Source organism: Felis catus, chromosome C1 (genome assembly GCF_018350175.1).
Source record: "Felis catus isolate Fca126 chromosome C1, F.catus_Fca126_mat1.0, whole genome shotgun sequence".
NCBI lineage: Eukaryota > Metazoa > Chordata > Mammalia > Carnivora > Felidae > Felis > Felis catus.
In genome coordinates this window covers 70,976,285-70,999,594 of record NC_058375.1, presented here as the reverse complement: position 1 = coordinate 70,999,594, position 23,310 = coordinate 70,976,285, and the positions used below count along the sequence as shown (strand labels likewise).

General features: G+C 41.4%; 2 protein-coding genes across 4 annotated transcripts in view; one reads left to right on the top strand and one right to left on the bottom strand.

Annotated features, from left to right (window-relative positions):
* The window catches only part of DNASE2B (deoxyribonuclease 2 beta), a 65,215-nt gene that overhangs the window by 18,991 nt on the left and 22,914 nt on the right, over positions 1-23,310 (bottom strand). Inside the window, exon 2 of one of the 2 annotated variants that reach the window (XM_023258856.2) lies at positions 22,407-22,467. Coding sequence is in view for 1 of the 2 variants with exons in the window: in XM_045036108.1 (XP_044892043.1) it covers positions 7,094-7,203 (110 nt within the window). In the remaining variant the exon portion in view is untranslated. Of the gene's footprint in view, positions 1-7,093; positions 7,219-22,406; positions 22,468-23,310 lie in introns of those variants that run through there. The other variant, XM_045036108.1, reaches the window with a different exon arrangement.
* Positions 1-23,310, top strand: part of LOC101096750 (uricase) — an 80,531-nt gene that overhangs the window by 51,683 nt on the left and 5,538 nt on the right. For both annotated transcript variants that reach the window (XM_019837322.3, XM_003990261.6), the window contains exons 2-5: positions 7,324-7,542; positions 10,294-10,410; positions 10,510-10,588; positions 21,423-21,609. In XM_019837322.3, the coding sequence (XP_019692881.1) occupies positions 7,324-7,542; positions 10,294-10,410; positions 10,510-10,588; positions 21,423-21,609 (602 nt within the window). The remainder of the gene's footprint in view (positions 1-7,323; positions 7,543-10,293; positions 10,411-10,509; positions 10,589-21,422; positions 21,610-23,310) is intronic.

Genomic DNA, 23,310 nt, shown 5'->3' with positions numbered 1-23,310 from the left:
AGAGAGTCTATCTCTTTAACTTAATGTTCAAACTTTTACAAGACCACTTCAGATACTGGATAAAATCTAGAATGTGAAAAACCGAAGGAAAAAGTTGATACTCTTGTTGCAGAAGGAAGGGGAGGGGACTTGAATTATTTTGATGAAAATCGATGAGACAAGCAACATGATTCAGGCATTTGTAAAACAAAGAATTGTTCATGAAAAATGTTGTTAAAGGAAGCTGTAAGTAGAATTAAAGGAAGAGGGTCAGAAAATTTTCTTTTGTTAATTCCTACTCATCATTCATAGCTCTATGGATGCCAGTCCCTCCTGGAAACTATCTTTGATCTCTCTTAATCTGGTTTAGGTATCCCAGACTTTGCTGTATTTGTTCAATTAGAGCAATTATTACAATGTATTCTAATTACTTGGTTACTTTTCTGAGTCTTCCTCTCAAGAGCGAGGGTCAGCCAAATCTGGCCCACTGCCTGTTTCTATAAAGTTTTATTGGAACACAGTGACACCCATTCACTGATGTATTACGTATAACTATTTCTGCTATAATGGCAGAGTTGAGCAGTTGCAGCAGAGACCATACGGCCCGCAAAGCCTAAAATACCAAGTTTTTGATTCTTTACTGAGAAAGTTTGTTCTAGTGTATAACCCCTATCTAGTGTATAATGCCCTGTATCAGGGCAGAACAATCTCTGACTGGTTTGCTATTGTATCTCTAGCACTTACCATGGTGCTTATCACCTAGAAGTGGCTGAATAAGTATAGATGAATGAACGGATTAAATGAAAAAGATTTCAGAGATTTCTATTTTGGGGTTATGTGGAATTTAGGATGAATTACATCTAATCAGATAAATAAATAAAAATGAGTATGTAGGTAGGTAAAATCCCATTTTAAAGAACGTTATTATAATGTTTTGTCAAGGAGGCAGCTGGGTATAGTGAAAATAATCAGGCAGACCTGGGTTCCATGCCTGGCCCTACCTCTTACACGCCATGTAGTTAACCTCACGCCAAACTACTTAACCTCAACAGTATCAACTTCCTTTTCTAAAGGTGGCTCGTGATCTGTACTTTCATAGCATATGCTCTCAGGATTCAGTGAGATACTGTGTGCATAGCCTGTGGCACATGACTAATGCTTATTAAATGCTCATTCTTCCCACCTTGTTTCCTTTTCTTCTGTGGCACAGTTATTTCTTTATCTTTGCAGATGGACTAAAAAGGGTCCTTTGGCGATGTGGTTTTAAAGACCACAAATAAACTTATATCGCTCATGTTTGCAGTAGTCCTTACCCAGATAAAAGTCGGTGTTTGACTCAAAGGTAGCGTCTTGTTATTGAAGACACCAAGCTGAATTTTCATTCTGCCCCAAAGGGCAGTCAGCCTTTCATTCTCCCCGTACTTTGCAATGTGAACAGCCTTGCCATACCCACGGAGTCCATGTGAGCTTAGAATTCCCCTGTAATTTTAACAAATGACTAAAGTTCCAGAAAAAGTGGTGGTTTGGGTAGGGGGTACCTCTGGGCATTGGGTAAGTTCAGCCTGGTACAGAGTAAGCAGAATAAGGCTCTTCAGTCTCAGAAGGGCTCTTTTTCCACTGTACCAGCCTGCCTGTTAGCTATGTGGCTTTGGGCAGCTCACTTACCATCTGTGACTTAGTTTCTTTTAAAATAGCGTTCTTCCTCTTAAATTGCAGGGGTTTCTGTTTGTTTGGTGTGTGTGTGTGTGTGTGTGTGTGTGTGTGTAGTAGATAAGATAATGTAGATTCCAATGAGTGGAATTTAAAAAATGGCATAGGAATTCAAGTTTCTGCAGTAACATGGCCATTTCTCTCCTTCTGTTGGGATCAGAATGGTTCCCTTCTTTCTCTAAAGAGTGGGCTAACCATCAAGGGGGTATAGGGATGCTGCTTGTAGTGGGAAAGAGCGTGTCATTTGGAAGCAAATGGACTGGGCTCTCCTTTCCTACCTCTGTCACCTAGTAACAGTGTGACCTTGGCAGGACACCTAACCCTCATATCTCCCGCGGTCAAACTTGGATCAAAATATCCGCTTCACAGGGTTCTTACAAAGGACCAGAGGGAATAATATATGCAAAGTTCCTGACATATACGAAACCCTCACTAAATGGTTGTTTTTATTTTCAAGACTTACACATTTGGAAAGACATTATCTTTCAATGTGTGCATTTCAGTAAAATTTTCTTCCGACTGCATTCTTGGAGGTCCCCATTACTTCTTTGCTGTGGAATTTCCTGCCCCCAATCCGAGAGGCTCCTGAGGGGTTTCCCTGTTTCAGTTCCCAGCCCTAAGGCTATTGGTGCTGTGGAGAGGCCGGCAAGAAAATTAGCATTGCCTCTGACATTTAGTGATGACTTTCTCTTCCTTTGTAATAGGCAGAAGTATGAAAATAACTAAGCACCTGTAAATGGATTCTTCATTAGGTAACAGGTCACCTTCTTTCTACCATCATTATGCATATGACTTGTTAGACTGTTTCTGAAGCATCTGCTTGACAAATCCTTTTAGAGTCATACCCCCTTGCTAGCAAAAATAAGCCATTCTGCAGCTTAAAGCAACATGACATTTTCTGCTTAGATATCAATATTTTTCCATCTGACATTGAGTAGATCCGAGGCAGCCAAAAAAATACCAGCTGCTTCTAAGGTTATGATTCACCGTTATTGTTCTTATCCTTACGTATTGTTAAGATCCACCAAAGCGATATTAAAATGGTTCGGATGAGTGTTTCTTTTTCTCACATTAGTTCAGCATCTTTCTCTGAAATCTTTTTGTTCATGAATGCCCAAGAAAACGTCAGGCAAAGGAAAAACCTGGGCACAGAATTGGAAGAACTTCTCCAGCACATTCCAAAGACAGAGAGAGAGGCTTGTCTCCCTGCACAGTTCTTCCATCCGGACACACTGCAACGGAGTTGATTTTTATGCCTGTGTGATAGGACCTAAATAGCTGTACCACTTCTACATTTCTCTCCGTTATAGAGGGAAGACACGAGGCTTACAGAAGCTCTTCAAAGACTTAAGAGAAAATGCTAGTCATTTTAAAATTTAAATTTACATGGGGTACTTGGGTGGCCCAATCGGTCAGGTGTTCCACTGTTGATTTCAGCTCGGGTCATGATCTCACGGTTCGCGTGGGGCTCGGTGCTGACAGTGCGGAACCTGCTTGGGGTTCTCTCTCCCTCTCTCTCTCTGCCGCTCCCCTACTCGCTTTCACAAAATAAATAATAAAAATAACTTAAAAAAATAAAATTTGAACTTACAAAAAAAATGTTTTTTTTAAATCTTCCTTAATATTTTCCACCTCAAACCTATCCACTGGACCTTCTAGAAGTTACCAGATTCCTGGCTAAGAACCTCTCGTCCTGTAGCGATAACCACTAGCACTTTCACCATGGCCTGCAAATAAGAGAACACTCACTAGCTCATTACAGAAGTGAAAAATAAGATTAATTTAAAATCTCTGAGAGTTCTCTCCAGTCTTACTTGCAGATAAGTAATGATTTCCATCCCCTTATCTTTCAAGACCTGTCTAAGAAAAAGGGATTTTTCTTTTATAGAGCCTGGTAAAGATGTATTCCTTCTGATGTTCTATCCAGAGTTTTACTCTGGGAAATTGAGTTTCCTTTTGCGACTTTGTTTCCTGAAGCCACACAAGCCCAAAGAAGGACAACCGAAGTATGAAGGCAGAAGGACGCCTTATACTAGCAGCAGTCTTTCTGGATTGGTGTGTAACCTGGGGATTTCTCTCCAACAGTGATTGGAAGTACCCTTTGATGGAAAATTCGACATCTAGTTATTATTTATCAATGATAATGACGGCTAACATTTATTAAACACTTACTATTTGTCAGGCACTTTTCTGAGTGCTTTTTCTTTTTCCTCATGTTATCCTCACAGCAATCCTGAGAGTGGGCACTACTCTTATACCCATTTTATAGATGGAGACATTGACCTCCAAGTACAGAGCTAATAGGTGGCAGAACAAAGACTCACTCACACCTGTGTTGCCTCATTCCAGAGCCCAGAGCCTACCCTCTCAGCCACCTGCCAACCCTCCAGATGAGAGCGACCTTTCATGGTATCTCATTGTGCAGCTATCATGCACATGGATCTCTGCACCATACTGTGCTTTATACAGGACACAGTTCTGGCACCTACTTCCGATTTCTTGGACTACAGAACTGGGGGGAGTCTTATTGGGGGGACAGCCTCATTTCTAGTCTGGACCGTATCTGTTCTGTCGGGTCCTACCAAGAGACTTCCGGGCGTCCCACACCGTTCTTGTTCCCTTCTGCTCCATCCTCATGGTGATGTCCTTTTTCTTCTGACTTACTACCCAGCAAGTGTAACGACTCAAGCTCTGCTCCGGTCAGGAGCTTGCTGAGGAGTGCTGACCTCTCCTGTGTACCTCGTGCAGAAACTCCGGGAGGGCTGCGCTGTGCGGAGTGCTCTGTCTTGTTAAGCAGGGTGAGCACTTTGTGCCGCTTGGCTGACTCTCTCTACACTCAGTTCGGTCCTTCCTGGGCCTTTGTTCTCCAGTCGGCTGTGCCTGTGATCTCCAGGCCGTGGTGATCAGACGGCAGATGGCGCCTTCCCCGCTTTCCCCAGAAGAGGAACTTCCTGATTGGGGTTTGAGCTGAAGTGGCAATTGCTGTATTGAAATCTTTTGGGTGTTTCTTGAACTATTCCGTGTCACCACGCAAGAGGTGGAGGTGGGGGTGCACCATTCATTCGTTCGCAACGCGTTTATTAAGCACCTATTTGTGTTCTAGGCACTGTGCTGAGCACTGGGGTTGCCATGACAACTGAGAATTGTTCCTGCTTTCATAATTTCCCATTTTTGGACAAATCAAACACATGATAAGGCAATTGCAATATAATATGATAAAGACTGTGATAAGGCGATAACAGTATTTCCAGGGCATGCAGAAAGGGCACCAGACCTTGAAGGGCTGGCTGATTCCCCGCGGGAGAAGTGGCATCTGAGACCTGAAGGATGACTAGAAGAAGTTAGGCAGGTGACAGAAGGGGTCGGTAGTTGGGCAGAAGGAAGAGAAAGGGTGTTCAGGAAAGAAGGAATAGCATATTCAAAGCCTACAGGCAGAGAAAGGCTGCCGAGCCTGGGCAAGTACAATCAGCTCAGGATAGCTGAAGCAGAGTTTGAAACAGGCTGTGGCAAGATGAGAGCAAAGTTAGGGATCTGAAGGGTGGCTGTCACTGAATCTTTCTTTAAAAAAAAATGCTTATTTGTGTTTGAGAGAGAGAGAGCCAGCAGGGGAAGGGAAGAGAGTATTCAAATTGGCTCTGTACTGACAGCAGTGAGCCCTACGTAGGGCTCGAACTCACAAACCGTGAGATCATGACCTGATCCAAACTCAGGCGCTCAACCGACAGAGCCACCCAGGTGCCCCTGAATCTATGTGCCATGCAGGAACCACTTGCTTTCACAGACCAAGCTACCATAGCTTAGGTATTTAATGACAGTGGATAGGACTGAGAAGTAATATTCATGTGTATCCCGGGGCTGATGGACAATCTCGGAGACCTTTGGTTCTGGATCCTCGTTCATGCCATCCAGGGGCCCCCAGCCAGCCAAGTGCCTTCCTCCCCCAGGTGGAATTCCTTGTGGCTCAAAAGACACGTCACAGTCTTCCTCTGACTGCTGCCAGCAGTGTTCTCTACTCTAAAAATCGGTGCCTTTACTCAAAGTCCCATCTACTGTCTCTGCTGGGGCTGTGCCCACAGCCAGGCCTGACGTGGCCACTTTTGCTGGGGTTGACCTCACTGCAGCTAGGTACTAGGAACTGAGTCAGGCCTTTCACCAGCAACTCCTACAAGTAGGGGTGGTTATCTCCATTTGTACAGCTGGGGAAACTAAGGACTCAGAGCCAACAAAGTATTTGTTGCAAGCCACAAAGCTGTAGATGGCAAGATAGAGTTTGAACGTGGTCTGATTCCAAAGCCCCTGCAACCACAAGCAGTGACTCTTTCCCCATCAGTGGTATAGTTCTTATTAAGATCCTCTAAGTCTGCTCTTTGAGTTTTCTCATTGATCCTTTCCTAGAAGATGAGTCCCTCCAAAATTGGGTCAGAGGCTTTTAAGGGGCCTTTCCAAGAGTTGTCCCTTAAATCAGGAGCATGCCCTACCAGGAATGCTGTGTCCCCAAGACTGAAGACAACCTCCCATATCTCCCACTTTCCTTTAGAACATAACAATAATTTCTGATGTTGGCTAGTATTTTACAACTCCTCCCAGAGGATCTGGTGATGCTTTATGTAAACAAATTTTTAGGTAGCCTATGTGCAATTAGCAGGTGAGGTTCCTTCTTTGTGACCCTCCCCAGCCTCTCACTGCATGTTGTTTTTCATTTACTTTTATTTTTGTCACTTTCTGGCATTATCATCTTAATGTTCAATTTTGATGCTTGCCTCTTCTTTCAAACACCAGTAAAGCCCAGGGACAAATCTTACGAATCCTAGCAGTGGAGATGGATGTATTTGCTGGTGAGAGCGCCAGCTCCAAATAAGGGCACTAATGAGTCAATCACCAGGCTTTTATTAAGTGTCTGTTTGCTAAAAGCATAGCTTTTCCTGCAGCCAGATGGCCTGGCTCTGCACTCCTGAAGGGAATCTGGACCCTGTCACTAATTACTCTTCTTCCCGGCAGCAAGAAGGGGAAGCAATTTTCAAATTTTTTTTAGTGATCATAGGGCATTTTCTCCAGAATATCACTCTGTATAAAAAAAAAACAGGATATAATTATTTTCAGTTAACATAGTCACACATTTTTGCAGAAGAATGGCAGTCTGCATAGTGGTTAGGAGAATAAACTTTGGAGCCCACGGATCTGAGTATGAATTGTTGGCTCTATCCTTTACTCGCTGTGTGAAGTAGAGCTAGTCACTTACACTCTGAACCTCAGGTTCTCCCTCTGTGAAATGGGAACAATATTAGTTCAGAGCTGTTCCAAGGATTAGTTAGCAGTTATTAAATAAAACAGAGTAAATAGTTTGGTCCAGGAGATACTGTTACTATTATTATTATTACTTAATATTATCAAGAAAGCCATCTACCTGTCTGTCTTCAGGCGAGTTTGATATATTTTCATATGATTCTTGCAATTCTCTTTTCTCCATAAAAGTTCCCGTTTTTCTTCAAAGGTAAGATAGGGTCTTGCTTTCATGAATACTCTTAACGCTCACCTTTTATAATTATACGATTAAATCAAGGCTTGAAGAACTTGCAGGTGACTTTTTGTTTTCATGTATCTTTCTTCAATACGATGACAGTGTTTTCATTGCAGAATGAGGAGGTGGAGTTTGTCCGAACCGGCTACGGGAAGGATATGGTAAAAGTTCTCCATATTCAGCGAGATGGGAAATATCACAGCATTAAAGAGGTGGCAACTTCAGTGCAACTTACTCTGAGCTCCAAAAAAGATTATCTGCATGGAGATAATTCAGACATCATCCCCACAGACACCATCAAGAACACAGTTCACGTCTTGGCAAAATTTAAAGGGGTATGTATCATTCTTAGATGCTGCCTGTCTAAAAAAAATTTTTTTTTAATGTTTATTTATTTTTGAGAGAGAGAGACAGAGTGCGCGTAGGGGCGGAACAGAGAGAGAGGGAGGCACGGAATCTGAAGCAGGCTCCAGACTCTGAGCTGTCGGCACAGAGACCAATGTGGGGCTCGAACTCACCAAACTCAAGATTATGACCTGAGCCGAAGCCAGACACTTAACCGACTGAGCCACCCAGGCACACCTATGTTGTTACCTATCTCGATGCAGAATTCACTAAACTATAACATGAGTATATCACTTGCTTACTGCAAGTTCCCTTTACTTTCTAACCCTATTTTTACATTTAGGCCACTAATTCTTTTTCTTTTGGATTCTAAAATTCTCAGCCTTACAGAAAAGCTTTTTTCTTTTTTTCCCCTCTTAATCTCATTTCTTTGCTTTTTTTGGTTCTCAACTTACTACATCTTTTAGGAAGAGAATCCTATCTGACAAATTTACATGTTCTCTCTTAATTAGGATCATTGGCAAATCAAAGCCCTGGGAGGATTTCAGAATAGAATTTTTACACATTTTTTGTCATGCATTTCTTTGATTCCTGTTACCTATTTTTTTTTTTTTTCTTTTAGAATGGTGTACATTTATAGAAGAAAGTACCATTTCTCTTCCTGGTGTTACTATAGAAGAAAATCTTGAGTATAAGATATATTTTGAAATCTATTGGTCCAATTTTTAATGGCTTCCTAATGTTCTCAACTGCATGACCACTTAGTATCCATATATGTTGGTAGCTGTATTCTTCAAGAGAGTCTTGGAGCTGATAGTATCTGATATTTTAGCACTTCAACTTATAGTTTAAGTGTGAGGGAAGCTGTGTCGGACCTCCAGCAGATTTCTGGGAAACTCAAGATGATTTTTCTTTTTGCAAAGAAGTCTAAAAAGGCAAGAAATGTAGACTAGAAAGTTTCTTTTCTCATGCTTTTGCATGAAATCCACACTCAGAATGCATGAAATGAACCAACTAATTGAAATATAATTTCTGCAAGGCCTAGCTCCACCCCGAACCTTTTTATTGCTATTCAGAGTGGCCCAGCATGCACAAACATGGCTATAGAAAAAGGCATTGCTCTCTTAAAAAAATAAATTGAAAATAGGCTACGGTGCTGCACTACAAAAGAGGGCCAGGTAACACAGATTCTCATACTTCCTGTACTATGTGAGAGATGCAGAAAAGTGAAGGAATGGACCTGGATCTTAAAGACAATTCAAATTCATTCATTGTAGATAGAGTGTCCATATAATTTCTTATCTAAAACAAGGTGGCACTTTTTTTTTCTTTTGTTTTTTTAAACTGAGATATGATTGGCATACAACTTTATATTTCAGGTGCACAACATGATGGTTTGATATTTGTGTATATGGTGAAATAAATTTTTATTTCTTGTCATCAGAAATTTTAAGAGTTGTCTCTTAGCTACTTTCAAATACATAATACAGTATTATTAACTGTATTTCCTGTCTTGTATATTACATCCCCATGATTACTAATTTTATAACTGGAAGTTTGTTTTGACTCCCTTCACCCACTTTGCCTATCTCCTCTCTCCTGGCAACCACCAATCGGTTCTCTGTATCTATGAACTTGATTTTGTTTGTTTGTTTTTGTTTTGTTTAGATTCCACATATAAGTGAGAACATATGGTGTTCGTCTTTTCTTGACTTATTTCTCTTAGCATAATCCCATCAAAGTTCATCTATGATCTGTGTTACCACAAATGTCAAGATTCACTCCTTTTTAGATGAATATACATTATATATATATATATATATATACACACACACACACACACACGCACGCACACTATATATATATGTATATATATATATATATACACACACACACACCATATAAATAAATATATACACCATTATGTATATTACCAATATATATTACATTTTCTTTATGCATTTATCCACTGACAGGATACTTAAGTTGTTTCCATATTTTCCATATTTTGCAATGAACATGGGGTGCATATACCTTTTTGAGTTAGTATTTTTGTTTTCCAAACTAGGACACTTCTGAGAGTGAAATAAGATGCTAAATAATTATTCTGGGACAACAGGCATAAAACAGAACTATCCTGGGGAAACCTGTACAAATAGTCCACCTTAGGCAAGCCATAAATCATCTGTAGACTCTGCTAAGACCATAACGCATTGTCTAGAGATTATTATGAAGAATTTGTGTGGAAGTAGGGAGCTGCTTCATGGGGGTGGGAGTGAGGGATAGTCAATCGAAGGTCTGTTTGCAAAGCAAGGAAGCAGAAGTGGCCCTGTGTTAATGTTTTCCCCTGGGAAACTGGGAGGCCCATTTGGCAACCTCATAGAGACACCAGAGTGTTTTGGAGTCCACCATAGTATTGTCGTTGGCGTGGGTAATGACTGAGCTCACCGGAAGGAGAATCTAAATGTTAAGTTTTCTTGTGCTCATCCATTGATTGACACATTTCTTCCTGCAAAACAGGGTAGTCTCACCCCGGTAATGGTGCTGTATTAACTACATTTAGGAGACCCTATGAAAATTTGGGATAAGGACCAATTCATGTCTCATGGTTCTTTCAAAATGTATATTTCTCTGATTCTGAAAAGGATTTGAACAGGAAAGAGAACTCTGTGGATATTTAAAAAATTATTTTTAAATGGGGCAGGTATTTCTGATCACTAGCATTTTGTTTCACTTTATAGATCAAAAGCATAGAAACTTTTGCAATGAGCATCTGTGAGCATTTCCTTTCCTCTTTTGACCATGTCATCCGAGCTCAAGTCTACGTGGAAGAAGTCCCCTGGAAGCGTCTTGAAAAGGTTTGCTCGTTATTTGTGCTCTCGGTTTAATTAAAGAAATTGGCTTTATGACATATGCTGAAATTTTACTGGAAACGATTTTTTGTCCCTAATTTTCAGAATGGAGTTAAGCATGTCCATGCATTTATTCACACTCCCACTGGAACGCACTTCTGTGAGGTGGAACAGATGAGGAGTGGTAAGAAAGTATTTTTCATGCTTTGATTCTACAATAGCAATTTCAATATTTTTTTCTTCCAAACAACTTCGTTTATTAATATCGAGGAAAACTGTTGAGGATTTTGAAGGCATTTAAATCTGAGATGGGAATGAGCACTGTGACTCTGGAGTATATTTAAAAACAATCTCCTCCTTTATCGTAAAAACATAAAAATGAAATAATACATTTTGCCAGAAATCTAGGGGTTGAGTGAGGTAGATCATTTTTATTACCTGATTCTGAGGTGAGGGGAAAAAAAAGGCCTGGGCTGACAAAACCCCAAATCTCTGAATGTTCTGACCAGTACTTTTTGTACTATACCATGCTACTAATTATCATTACCTTTATAGGAAATGGTAAATAACAATCACGTTTCCCTGACATTTTATTTTCATAATAATAAGACCACTGATATTATTATAATTACTATAGAACGAACCTCATTTAAATAGCAATGACAATTCTGTAATTCTTTGTGTTCACTAAGAAATTTAAAACTTAACCACGGAGCATAATTACAATACGGACCTTATTAGTACTGAGGATTGAACTTAGCAAATATCAAAATTCCCAAAGCTTGTCTTCCACTGTTTGGTTAGGATTGTCAGAGCAGGGCAATAACTGTCCAGAGGACCTCTAGGAACTGTGGAGCCAAATGTGGTAGAAAGGTCTCCATCCTAATAAAAAATGAACTTTCATGATCATTATAAATGGAGAGTGTGGACTCTGAACTTTTTTCCTTTTCAATCATTCTTCTCTTTCTTCTCCTCTCTTTTCCTCTTCTCTTCCATTCCTTTTCTTTTCTGTATCTCCTCTTTCTTCTCTAGCTCTCTTCAGTAAGAATTTGAGGTAGCATCTCTTAAACATAGAAACATTATAAACTTAATAAAATAGAAGTCTCTTCTCATTCTGAGTTCTATTGGATAAAGCCCTTCCTCAGACAGTTCTAGTGTATTAGCTGTTACTTAATATTTTTTGCTATCTGTATTAAATTCTAGGCACAGCCAGGGACGTCTTGGTGTTTGATTAACAGTTATGTAATTTTCGGGCCGCCTGGGTGGCGCAGTCGGTTAAGCGTCTGACTTCAGCCAGGTCACGATCTCGCGGTCCGTGAGTTCGAGCCCCGCGTCAGGCTCTGGGCTGATGGCTCAGAGCCTGGAGCCTGTTTCCGATTCTGTGTCCCCTCTCTCTCTGCCCCTCCCCCGTTCATGCACTGTCTCTCTCTGTCCCAAAAATAAATAAAAAACGTTGAAAAAAAAATAAAAAAAACCAGTTATGTAATTTTTGCCATATAAAGGAGACTGAATAACTAGTTGTTCTATTAAGTTGAAAAGATAATGATTTCTTAATCCCCCAAATGTGTAGTCATATATATTAACTTGCTGATGGAGCTGTTTGTTAGTTAAAATAAAACTTACTTTTCCTTCCTTCCTTCCTTCCTTCCTTCCTTCCTTCCTTCCTTCCATCTTTCTTTTTTTCATTCTTTCTTTTTCTTTCTTTCTTTCTTTCTTTCTTTCTTTCTTTCTTTCCATCTTTCTTTCCATCTTTCTTTCTTTCTTTCTTTCTTTCCTTCTTTCCTTCTTTCCTTCTTTCCTTCCTTCCTTCTGAATGTGACTTTGGGGGAGAAAGAGAAAGAAAGTTTCCCTAACTCCCCAGGTCAGTGTTTTCCTTCTCAAATCACATCATGTTTGTAAAATTATAAACTCTAAGCTGGCATAGTCCATCAGAAATGTAATGCAAGCCACGTATGTAATTTAAAAATTTTCTAGTAGTCACTTTAGGAATGCAAAAAATAAATTACTTTTAATAATATATTCTATTTAATCTGATATAGTTACAATACACCTTAGGTATGTAATAAAAATAAATTACTAATGTGATATTTCACATTCTTTTTTAAAAAGTTAAATGTTTGAAATCCTGTGCATATTTTATATTTACAGGGCATCTCAATTCACATTTGCCATATTCCAAGTGCTTAAGAGCCACACATGGCTAGTGGCTACCATATTGATTAGCCTAGCTCTAAGCCATTTTTAAGTGATTTTGCAACATTTAGCATAGCATATTCCTCTTTCAACTTTCAAGTCTGTAAAATAATAGTTCTAGATAAGGTCTAGAATTCTATTTTGGGAGAGCTAATTAAAGAATAAGAACATGTTGAAATACTATTCATTCAACAATTGGATTTTGAGGGCTTTTTCTGTAGCCTAGGGCTGTAAATTCAGAGTTGAGTAAGACTTTCCCTGGCCCTAGTGAGTTTGCAGGAGATGAATAGTAGGAGATAGACTTATAAAAAGATTTATTGCAATAAAAGGGCTAAAAACTGCAACGAGGGCATCAAAGTTATGCTAGGGAAGCAAAGAGGTGCAAAAAATTGTCTTCCTAGGAAGAGTCTGGAAAGCTTGACAGGGGAGGAGGAAATATCTCAGTTGACTTTTGAAAAATGATTCAGAATATGCTGGGCACAGAAGAGGAAAGAAAATTACAGGTGGAAGAAACAGAATGTATCCAGGTAGGAGCCATGAAGAAGTGGAAGAGGGAAACTAACATAATTTGGATATCTGCCTTATGCCAACCACCATCCTGGACAAGTGATTTTAGTGTTGAAAGGGCAAAGCATTTGAGGAACAGTAGCAAGTTCAAAGGTCTAGTTCTTAGAATGTAAGGAGCCAAGATGTATGTGAAGAGGTTGGTTTGGGCTGGATTTTGAAGGGCCTCATGTACCATACTAACAAGATGAGTATAATTTGGAAGTAGTTTTACATGGCAGTAAACCATACGTATTGGGATCAGACTATACCGTATTTGAATTTGAGCTCCATTACTTAATAACTTTGTGACTGTGAGTTACTTATGCTTCTTCAGTGGTTTTCATTTGTAAGATGAGGATAACAGTGTCCACCTTAATTTCCCAGAGAATTAAAGGAGATAAATATTAATATAGAGCATTTTAGCACAGGACCTGGCACATAGGAAGCATTCCTTAAATGATAGATACGATTGTTATTATTAAAGATGGCAATAGAGACCCAGGAAAGGTAGGTGTGTGTGCGTGTGTATGTGTGTGTGTGTGTGTGTGTCCTATTCACTAATTCTGATGAAGGTTATGGTGATCTGGCTGCAGAAACAGACAGTAGAGAGACATTTAGAAACTTGTTGCAGAGATGGAGAAATGATGGAGTCAGATCCAAGGCAGTGAGAAGTAGAGATGGAGAGAATGACTGCAGAGGTGGAGGAGGGCATTATGTGAGGCATTTCTGAAGGGTACTGAATGAGTCTGAGTGATTGGATAGGGGTGGAGCTTGGAGAGAAGAAAGTTGCCCTAAAGTCGAGGGCTTGGGGGAGTTGGCTAAGGAGAACACGTATGATTAGAAAGTGTTCAGGGGGAAGCTGGTGATTTGGGGGAATAAGAGATAGAAATAGATTTGCAGACCATCAACAGACTGATGGTAGGTAAGGCTGTGGGCAAGAAAGAGCCATTCCAGAAAAACATGTGAAGCGAGAAGAGGAAAGTGACAGGTCCCAAGGGAAATTCCTCAGTTTATGGGTTGGGCAGTTCAAAAAATTAGAAGAAAGGTCAGAGAGATAGAAGGAAGATTGGAGAGAGTGGTGTTGTGGAGGCAAAAGAAAAAATAAATTAAGAAATCAGGGATAGTTATTGTGATAACAGGATGCATAACACACAGGATCCTATGCAGTGGCTCCATACAAGAAGTTCACTGCTTTTTGTAAAAGTCCAGTTCAGTGTGTGTGTGTGTGTGTGTGTGTGTGTGTGTGTGTGCACTTGTGTTGAGGTAATGTTCTGCTCCAAGAAGTTACTCAGGAACCCAGGTTGATGCAACCTAACATTTTTATCCTTACTTTTTTTGGGTCACCTTGAGAATAGATCCCCTTACCAGACAACCAGGAGAGGAAAAGAGCTTGGAGGAGCAAAAGGAGGAGACAGACCCCCTCCAGCATAACACCAGGCCTGAGAATAGAGCACCACACTTCTCCGGGAAGGAACCTAATCTCTCAGCCCCACCCAACTGCAATGGAAGCTGGGAAATGTAGTCTAGCCAGGTACCTAGGAGGAAGAAGAAATAGATTTAGTAAATGGCAAGCAGTCTTTGCTATGGGAAGGTTCAGAAGTCTAGATTAAAAGAAAGTGGAACAGTAAGTGTGCAGTTTGGTAAATGGATCACTGGTGACTTCCACAAGAATATTTTAGCAGGGCCCTGTGGAGAGGCAGAGTATAGGGCTCTGCTGATCATAAGAAGAATACAAGCAACTCTTTATACCCTTGTTCTTTCCAGGAATTACCAGGAGCTATCGTCAGCCTGAATTCTAGTCACCTGTTTGCTACAGAATGGAAAAACTAGTCACCATAGTAAAACCAAAGCTTTTTCTTTCTGCAGAGAGCCACAAAGCCTCAGCATACTGCAGTTGTTGTGGCTGTGTTCCCAGAAGCTCCAGCTTGACACATCTAGAATCCAGAGTCTCTCTGGTATCATGTGGGGATGGCAGGGATCAGGGAGCAGAAGAAGCATCTATTGCCTTAAGCGTATGCAGTATATGTGTGTACATGTATATGAGTGTGTGTATATTCTAGTGTTGTGTATATAAAGATGACATTTGCACTCTGTCCCTGTTTGGAGAGTAAAGATCTATGATCTTAGGAGAGCAAATTTAATTCTTCATTCGCTTTTTATCCAAAAGCTAAAACTGCAGATATTGTGAAGTAAGTCAATGTACAGCCATTGCCATAAGAAGTGCCCTTGCATAGGCTTAACGGAAGAAAGTAATCATTACACACACACACACACACACACACACCCCAATTCGCATGTCAAAGACTGTTACAAACCTGTAAGCAATGCTTTTGATGAGGGGCTAGTTAGTTGGTGAGAATTCTGCCCTGTTAACACATGTACTTAATCACACATTTAGCCAGGCAGCTCCCAATAGGGACTTTTCCCAGCAGGATATGTAACTGACAGACTGGATTCTTTCTTATCAATTGAACAAACATTTATAGAAAGCCTACTGAATCTCGAGCACCATTTTAGACCCTGAGAATTGCTGTAAAACTCCCATTATACTCTTTTCTTAGTGGATATTTGAAAGCTACATCATTAAGTGTACTTTTGCCTGTTTCAAAGTCTGTTAGTTCCATGGGAGAATCTGGAAGGGAGAGACGAATTTTTTCACGCAAAGGGATGAGGACTGTAGTTATGTTTGTGACTTGCCAAACTCTGAGAGAAGAGCTAGGCTGTCCATGTGATGCAAGTTGTTAGTTTGGGTGTTCTAAGGAGACTGGCTCTTCCAAGCTCTTTCTTCCGTGTGTCTCCCTAAACTACAAGCATAGCTGAGTCTTGAAATCACTGGGATGGTTGAGTCACTAATTTGGACTAAATGGTCCCCCCAAACCTCTGCATTATTTGAATTATAACCCACAATTCTTTAAGAATCAAATTCCTCCCAATCTGTCACTGAGTATAGAAATTCATCTGGGGCACCTGGGTGGCTCAGTCGGTTAAGCGTCCGGCTTCAGCTCAGGTCATGATCTCACAGTTCGTGAGTTCAAGCCCCATGTCGGGCTCTGTGCTGATAGCCCAGAGCCTGGAGCCTGTTTGGATTCTGTGTCTCCCTCTCTCTCTGCCCCTCCCCTGCTCTCACTCTGTCACTGAGTCTCTCAAAAATAAATATTTAAAAAAAATTTTTTTAACAAGAAAAAAAATCAGCGAAAACAGAGCCAAGTAGATGGTAGATGGAAAACACATCTCAACTAAGAGATATTGTCTTCTGGTAGTAAAAAAAAAAAGATCTATTGACATGGAGACCAGGGGGGCATAGGAGGTGGTTTTAAGGGGAAAAAAAGTGATGAAATTGAGGTCCTGGAGGACAGTAATTTCAGAGGCGTCAAGCTGGGCAGGTGGAAAAAGCGAGATGGAGGAAGGGGGAGACCCAGGACCTTTTCGATGTCCTGTGTGTGCCCTTTGTGGTGTCAAACTGAAGCACTCTTCAGTTTCTCCAAAAGAAGAGTTTTTGGTAAACACAAGTCCTTTAAACTCACCTCAACCACAACCTTGCTGTACAAAAGCCCAGTTAACTTCCTCCCACATGGCTGATGCCATCTTTCCCCTTCCAGAATGGCATGGAGGGACCTTTCACTCTCCCCGCATGAGTGAAAGGGACTCCCAAAGGCAAATGATATTTAGTTTTCACTTTTTCTAGCACTTTACAAGTTTGAGGTTTTCTACTAGAATGATTTAATATGGTTTTAAAATATCCTCCTTTTAGCTATTTGTGTCCTTTTTGGAGGTGTTAAACATGGAAGCAATTATCCTGTTCATGACAGGATTTTTTTTTCCCCTTGGCTCAATAAAGCTTTGTGCTTTGTGACACCTGATGCGTAGGTAAGGAATTGGGCTTATTTTCTATTAATTCACAGTGAGTTTCTTCCCCTTAGAGAGCTAAAGGGTAGGATGTATGCTTCTCTGAGAGATAAACCACAATCTGTTAAGTGTGTAGGAGGACACTAAAAGCTAGCAAAGATTATGTTCTAGCAAAGTAAAATGTGAAAATCTTCCTTTTGCATTACCCTATAACCATGGCATAAAGGCAAAAAAAAAAAAAAAAAAGCTGATTAAGTGGTTTCGTGACAAATAACCTAGAAAAGGACAGTCCTTTTGGTTGAAATAATTCTGCCAGTCTAAGCTGAAGTTGTTTTCAGAGTGCGTGAGCCACTGTACTTTTTAGTCGATGGGTCCATGATTCTGAAAGGCTCAGGTTCGTACCAGTGTTCAGAAAGCTGGGGCACCGCCAACAGGGAAGATAAAATAAGCTCTTCGATTTCATCCAGAGTGTCTAATGTGTGCCAAGGGGGGGGGGGCGGGGCAAATCATATTAAAAGAGAGTAGGGTTTTTGTTGTTGTTGTTCTTCATAGAACAATGAGCGCACCAGAGTAGATGGTTTGTGTTCTGCCCAAACTGTGGCCATAGTTAATTGTCGTTGGGAGCATAAAACATTTTATTCTATGTGAAACTGAGGCCAACACACATTTAAAAATGCAACTTCTGGGGCGCCTGGGTGGCTCAGTCGGTTAAGCGGCCGACTTCGGCTCAGGTCATGATCTCGCGGTTCGTGAGTTCAAGCCCCGCGTCGGGCTCTGTGCTGACAGCTCAGAGCCTGGAGCCTGTTTCGGATTCTGTGTCTCCCTCTGTCTCTCTGACCCTCCCCCATTCATGCTCTGTCTCTCTCTGTCTCAAAAATAAATAAACGTTAAAAAATAAAAATAAAAATGCAACTTCTTTCTTCATTTTCAGATGCTAGCAAGAAAATAGACATTTAAAAAGTTGCCTAGCAGAACTGACACTCCCCAGAGGGCAATAAATCTCATCCCAGAGCTGGAGGTGGATAGAGACGGCAGGTCAGAAGTGGTTTGCAGAACCCAATGAGCCTTTGTGAAACATGAGAAATATTCACGGGTAGTTAAAGTTGATATGAAAAAGCCAATTATCACAACCTCATGGTCATAACTTTTATAAAGGATTTTCTGTGGGGCAGCCATTCTACTAAGTCCTTCATGGACGTTATCTCCGACATCTATCAAATTGGTGATCATCTCTGTTTGCAAGATGAGAAACTCAAGGTAAAGAGGGGTTAAGTAATGTTCTGAGGGGAATAGTGCTCATAAAATAGGGGAGGAGAGGCCCTGAGAACACTGAGATTCGAATTCAGGAAATCTTGAGTTGCAAGGCTGTGGTCTCAACCACTGTGCATCAATGCATCCAGAAATCCTTTTATGATTAAGACCATTGGAGGAGCCAAAGTCTTATTGGCTTATGTGGATGCTGATGACAATATAGTGCTATGTAGGAAACAATGAAATAGGTAAAATTTGCCTCTGGTTCTCATTCACTTTCTCTTTATTCCCCCTCCACGAACCCTGCTTGTTCTAACCCCATTCCATATTGCAAACTCCTTATTTTATTTCTATAGGGTTTTTTTCTAGAAGGGATTACTGTTGGAAATAGATTATATTAGTTTATAAAGGCTTCAGAAGTCACTCCTTTATGGGGTCTTCGTATTTTAATAGGAAATGTTTAAGGAATAAAAAGTTTTTAAGACACCTAGGGGCCATTTCTAAAAATGATGCTTCGGTTTCCATTTCAGGTTAGTGGAGATGGTATTTTTCAGGCTGGGGGCTCTGTCTGAGGCTCTCAAAAAATACTATGGAAGGGAAGATGGCAACCTTCTTGTCTCCTGGAAAGAAACTGTAAAGAAATGGGAAGACAGAGTTAAAGGAAGGAGAAAACATCATGGGGATGGGGAAGTACCAAAAAGGAGGAGATAATGAAGTGCTGAGTTCAAATTCCACTCCTGCCAGTTTCTAGCCATGTGACTATGGGCAAATGGTTGAAAGTCTCCTATATAAGACTATTTAATAGAGGGGCGCCTGGGTTGCCCAGTTGGTTAAGCAGCCGGCTCTTGATTTGGGCTCAGGTCATGATCTCGCAGTTCATGAGTTTGAGCCCTGCAGAGGCTGCTTGGGATTCTCGGTTTCCCTCTCTCTCTGCCCCTCCCCCCTCTCTCAAAATAAATAAACAAACATTAAAAAAATAGTTAATAGAATTTGAGGATTAAGTAAGATAATGATTGAAAAAGGCAGCAACTAAATGCATGCTGATCATCAGGAAGTCTTCAGCTAATGTTGATGTCCTCCCCTTCCCCTGCCATGCTGTGTATTATATTTGGGTGGGGGTGATCAAGAAGGGAAATGCTAAAGATGAGTGGAGGAGAACTGTCTAAAAGAAAAAGAGACTAAGCTGTGAAATACTGATTCTTTGATGTGAATCAATCTTGTTGCATGCATTCACTCATTCATTCAATAGACACTTATTGATTGCTTCTGCAATTCTCTTGTATTTTAAGCTTAGCCTCACTTGGGTCAGCTCTATACAGCATTTAGAAATGCTGATTTTGCAGCATCATGTCTTCACACATCCAGAATCCAATAAACCAAGGTAACTTAAAGCATTAGGCGTTGCTGGTGTCTCTCTTGGTCCTTCTTCAGATACAGTTTCCAAAGAGGACTTCAAAATGTTAAATACCATTTTAGTTGACACATTATCCTGGAGCACTCTGATAAGAACACCTTATTTAATCAGCAGATCTACTACAAACCACTGGCCATTGCTCTCTTTGGTAGATGTACACTTGTGGCTGGGAAAATATCAAAATGTGGTCATTGTTTACCTACTTACGAAACTCCACAGCTCCTGAGTTAGCCACAGCAGTTGAAGCCACATAGATGATGTAAACTATTGGATTATTAAGGGCTTCCCTGGATTTTAATTGAGGATCGTGAGTTATATTCTTGTTCTTCAACTAAGACCATGTACAACATAGATGCCTGATGCCTCTGGCCCTTGAGTTATATACTAAACAGGCCAAGAAGGATAGATCTTAATCAGGACTAACTTCAAAGCTTTAAAGAGATGACTTTAGTCATCCTGTCATGGCACTATGCTACTGGTGGTTTGTACCCAAGCACTCCTTGAACCTCCAGCCTCATCAGCCTGCACATACAAATAAGGGAATGGTGATGTTAATTCTTGAATTTTCCTGGCCTTATAGTTCTCTCACCACCAAACTGCTGGGTCTCCCCAGCCAAATTCTCCCACTTCCTGACAGTCGGGAGGTCTGTTTCACACGTGTTCAGGGAGACGTTTGCACCCATTGGGTACAATACTGCTTCACTGGCTCTGCTCAGCACTGGCTGTGCTAGTTGTCCCTGCTCTTTGTGAAGAATGATGCTCTCTACAGAACATTCTACCCTGGGTCTTCCCAATATGACACCTGGTGCCCTGCTCTAGCCAGGCTTCACCAAACTGCCAGAGTGTGTTTCACATAGAAAAAGAGAGAATCTTCCCCTCACTCTCTCCCCCATCTGTCACCTGGGCCCTGAGCGAGAACTGCCTGGCAGACAAGTAAATATCTTCTTCAGATTATGCCTATCACCCCTCCACCTTCCCTATTTGCCACATGGGGTGATGTCAAGGACTGCAGGAGAACCATATCATCCCCTCTATTTTTGCCAGCTCTGCCCTCTTTCCCCCAGGTCTCTATGAACCAACTTTCCTTCTCCTTCAGCCAAAAACCAAAAGCCTTTATGGGTATTCCCCTAGGCATATCTATGCCCTATGGGTGGGTCACTGCCTCATCGTCCCAGTCTCTATTTAGGCTGGGCCAGGTCCACAATGCTACTCATTCATGAAGTTTTCTGGTTTCAGTGAGCTCATAAACACAAGAAAACTGAGGATCTGATGATAGTTGGAGCCATCAGCCAGTGTAGATGATCAACACGAGGACTAACCCTCTCCCATCCTGTAAAGGGAGTCAGAGTAGCAAACAGAAGAACTGCTCTGGGGGAGCTTACTCACTCATTTCATCATGATTATATATTGAGCGAAGTGGAGCCCAACAAGGAGAAAGTATTTGGCCTAGACGTCATTTGTACCTGGAGCTGAGAGGAAGGTATTCATTTCTGTGGGTTTCAACACAAGACAGAGGTTTAGTCTTTGACTTTAAGTTCTGCCAGGGCAGGAGAAAGGCAGGGAGTCGTGGAATCCAGATAGAGAGATAGGCACACCACGCTCATAACTTCAGAGGAGACAGGGAGACAGACAACATGGGTAGTGAGGTAGCTCTTTGTTCAACAGTGCACCATGGTTTAGTGACCAGGATCCTCAGAGCTAGCTGTCCAATAAGAAGACACTATTTTATCCATGACCTCAGAGCCTCTTACCTTTTTACTTGAAACAGGACCTCCAGTCATTCATTCTGGAATCAAAGACCTCAAGGTCTTGAAAACGACCCAGTCTGGATTTGAAGGATTCATCAAGGACCGGTTCACCACCCTCCCCGAGGTGAAGGACAGGTGTTTTGCCACCCAAGTGTACTGCAAGTGGCGCTATCATCAGTACAGAGACGTGGACTTTGATACTACCTGGTAGGAGTGTGTGCTAAGGCCTGGCGCTGGCTATGCTCTCTTCCCGTTACTAAACCTACGTGGAAATCTTAGCTGCTATTAGCTAAAATGACCTTGAACGGACCACCTAAATTCCCTGACCTTTTGGTTTTTCATCGATTATATCAGTAGTTCTCAAACATTTACTGTGTGTCAGAATTCCCTGGGGGGCTTAGTAGAAGGCAGATTACTGGACATAACTCCAGAGGTTCTGATTCTGTAGGCCTGGGGTGGGGCCTGAGAACTTGCACCTCTAATAAACTCCCAGCTGCTGCTGCGGCTGCTGGACCAGGAACCACACTTTAAGAACCACCATATCAGGTGAGGATAATGATATTCGGCTTTACTACCTCACGGTAGGTACAGAGAGGGCTAAATGAGGGTGACCAACGCATCCCAATTTTTCAAGGGCTTTTCTGATTTTAAGACTGAAAATCCCCACGCCCTGGAAAACCCTTTGATTGGTAGGCAAACTGGGACAGTTGGTCACTCTAGGCTAAACTCGAAATGAGATGATGTTTACAGAAGCAGTTTATAAATGATAAATGTGTTAACAACGTAAAGGTACGCCTATCATTACAATATCCTTGGCAAGCAGGAATTAGGCCTCTGGACTCTGAGTTTGCTTTTTGACCAGGCATCTCATTCCTCTGCTGAAGTTCTCATTGCTAGAAACTGCTACTTTCTGATGAGCTAGTGTCTGCCCCCTGGTAGCTTCTTCCCAGTGGTATAGTTCTGCTCTACTCCTTTTATTATGTGATGTGTCTGAAAATACTTACAGAGAACTTCACCTCAATCTTCTTTTTCCCGCGTGTTCCCCATTGGCAGGCTGATGTATTTCTGTTAGAGCACAAAATTGAACATGGCAGAGTCAGGGTCTTAGCTGGGCCACCCACTCAGGAAAAGAACTTAGTGTGGATCATATAACTTTCAAGATTCCTCACGTCTAAACTGGGGATAATAATAGCACCTGCCTCAGGATATTGAGATAATTCAATGAAGCAATCACATAAAACCCATAGCACAGAGCCTGGCACAGAACAAAACCCCTAAAAACATAATAATTCAAGGAACTGACCAGTCTGAGCAGTAAGAGGGTTGGAGTACTTGGAGGTCCTCTTCATAAGTTCATCAAATGTGATGGAGATTTACCCTGGAATGCCCGGTGGGCCCTAGTTCCAGATGATGAAGATAGCCTAGTGACACTCAATACCTTTGTTGAATAGGGTGTGTGTGTGTGTGTGTGTGTGTGTGCACGCGCGCACATGTGTGGGTAAAAAAAGGGGAAGTGAGGTGTTTTTTAGGGGGCATTACCAGATATTAATCTCTTCTTCTTTTTTTTAATTTTTTTTAACGTTTATTTATTTTTGAGACAGAGAGAGACAGAGCATGAACAGGGGAGGGTCAGAGAGAGGGAGACACAGAATCTGAAACAGGCTCCAGGCTCTGAGCTGTCAGCACAGAGCCCGACGCGGGGCTCAAACTCACGGACCGCGAGATCTTGACCTGAGCCAAAGTCGGCCACTTAACCGACTGAGCCACCCAGGCGCCCCGATATTAATCTGTTCTAAAACCAGCAATAAAATTGTTTACTGCAGGGAGAGAAGGTCACCGCTTCTTAGCTTTATAATGCACTCCTAAAAGGCCACCCTATGAGTCCTTAGTTGTTTTTTCTGTGTTTTA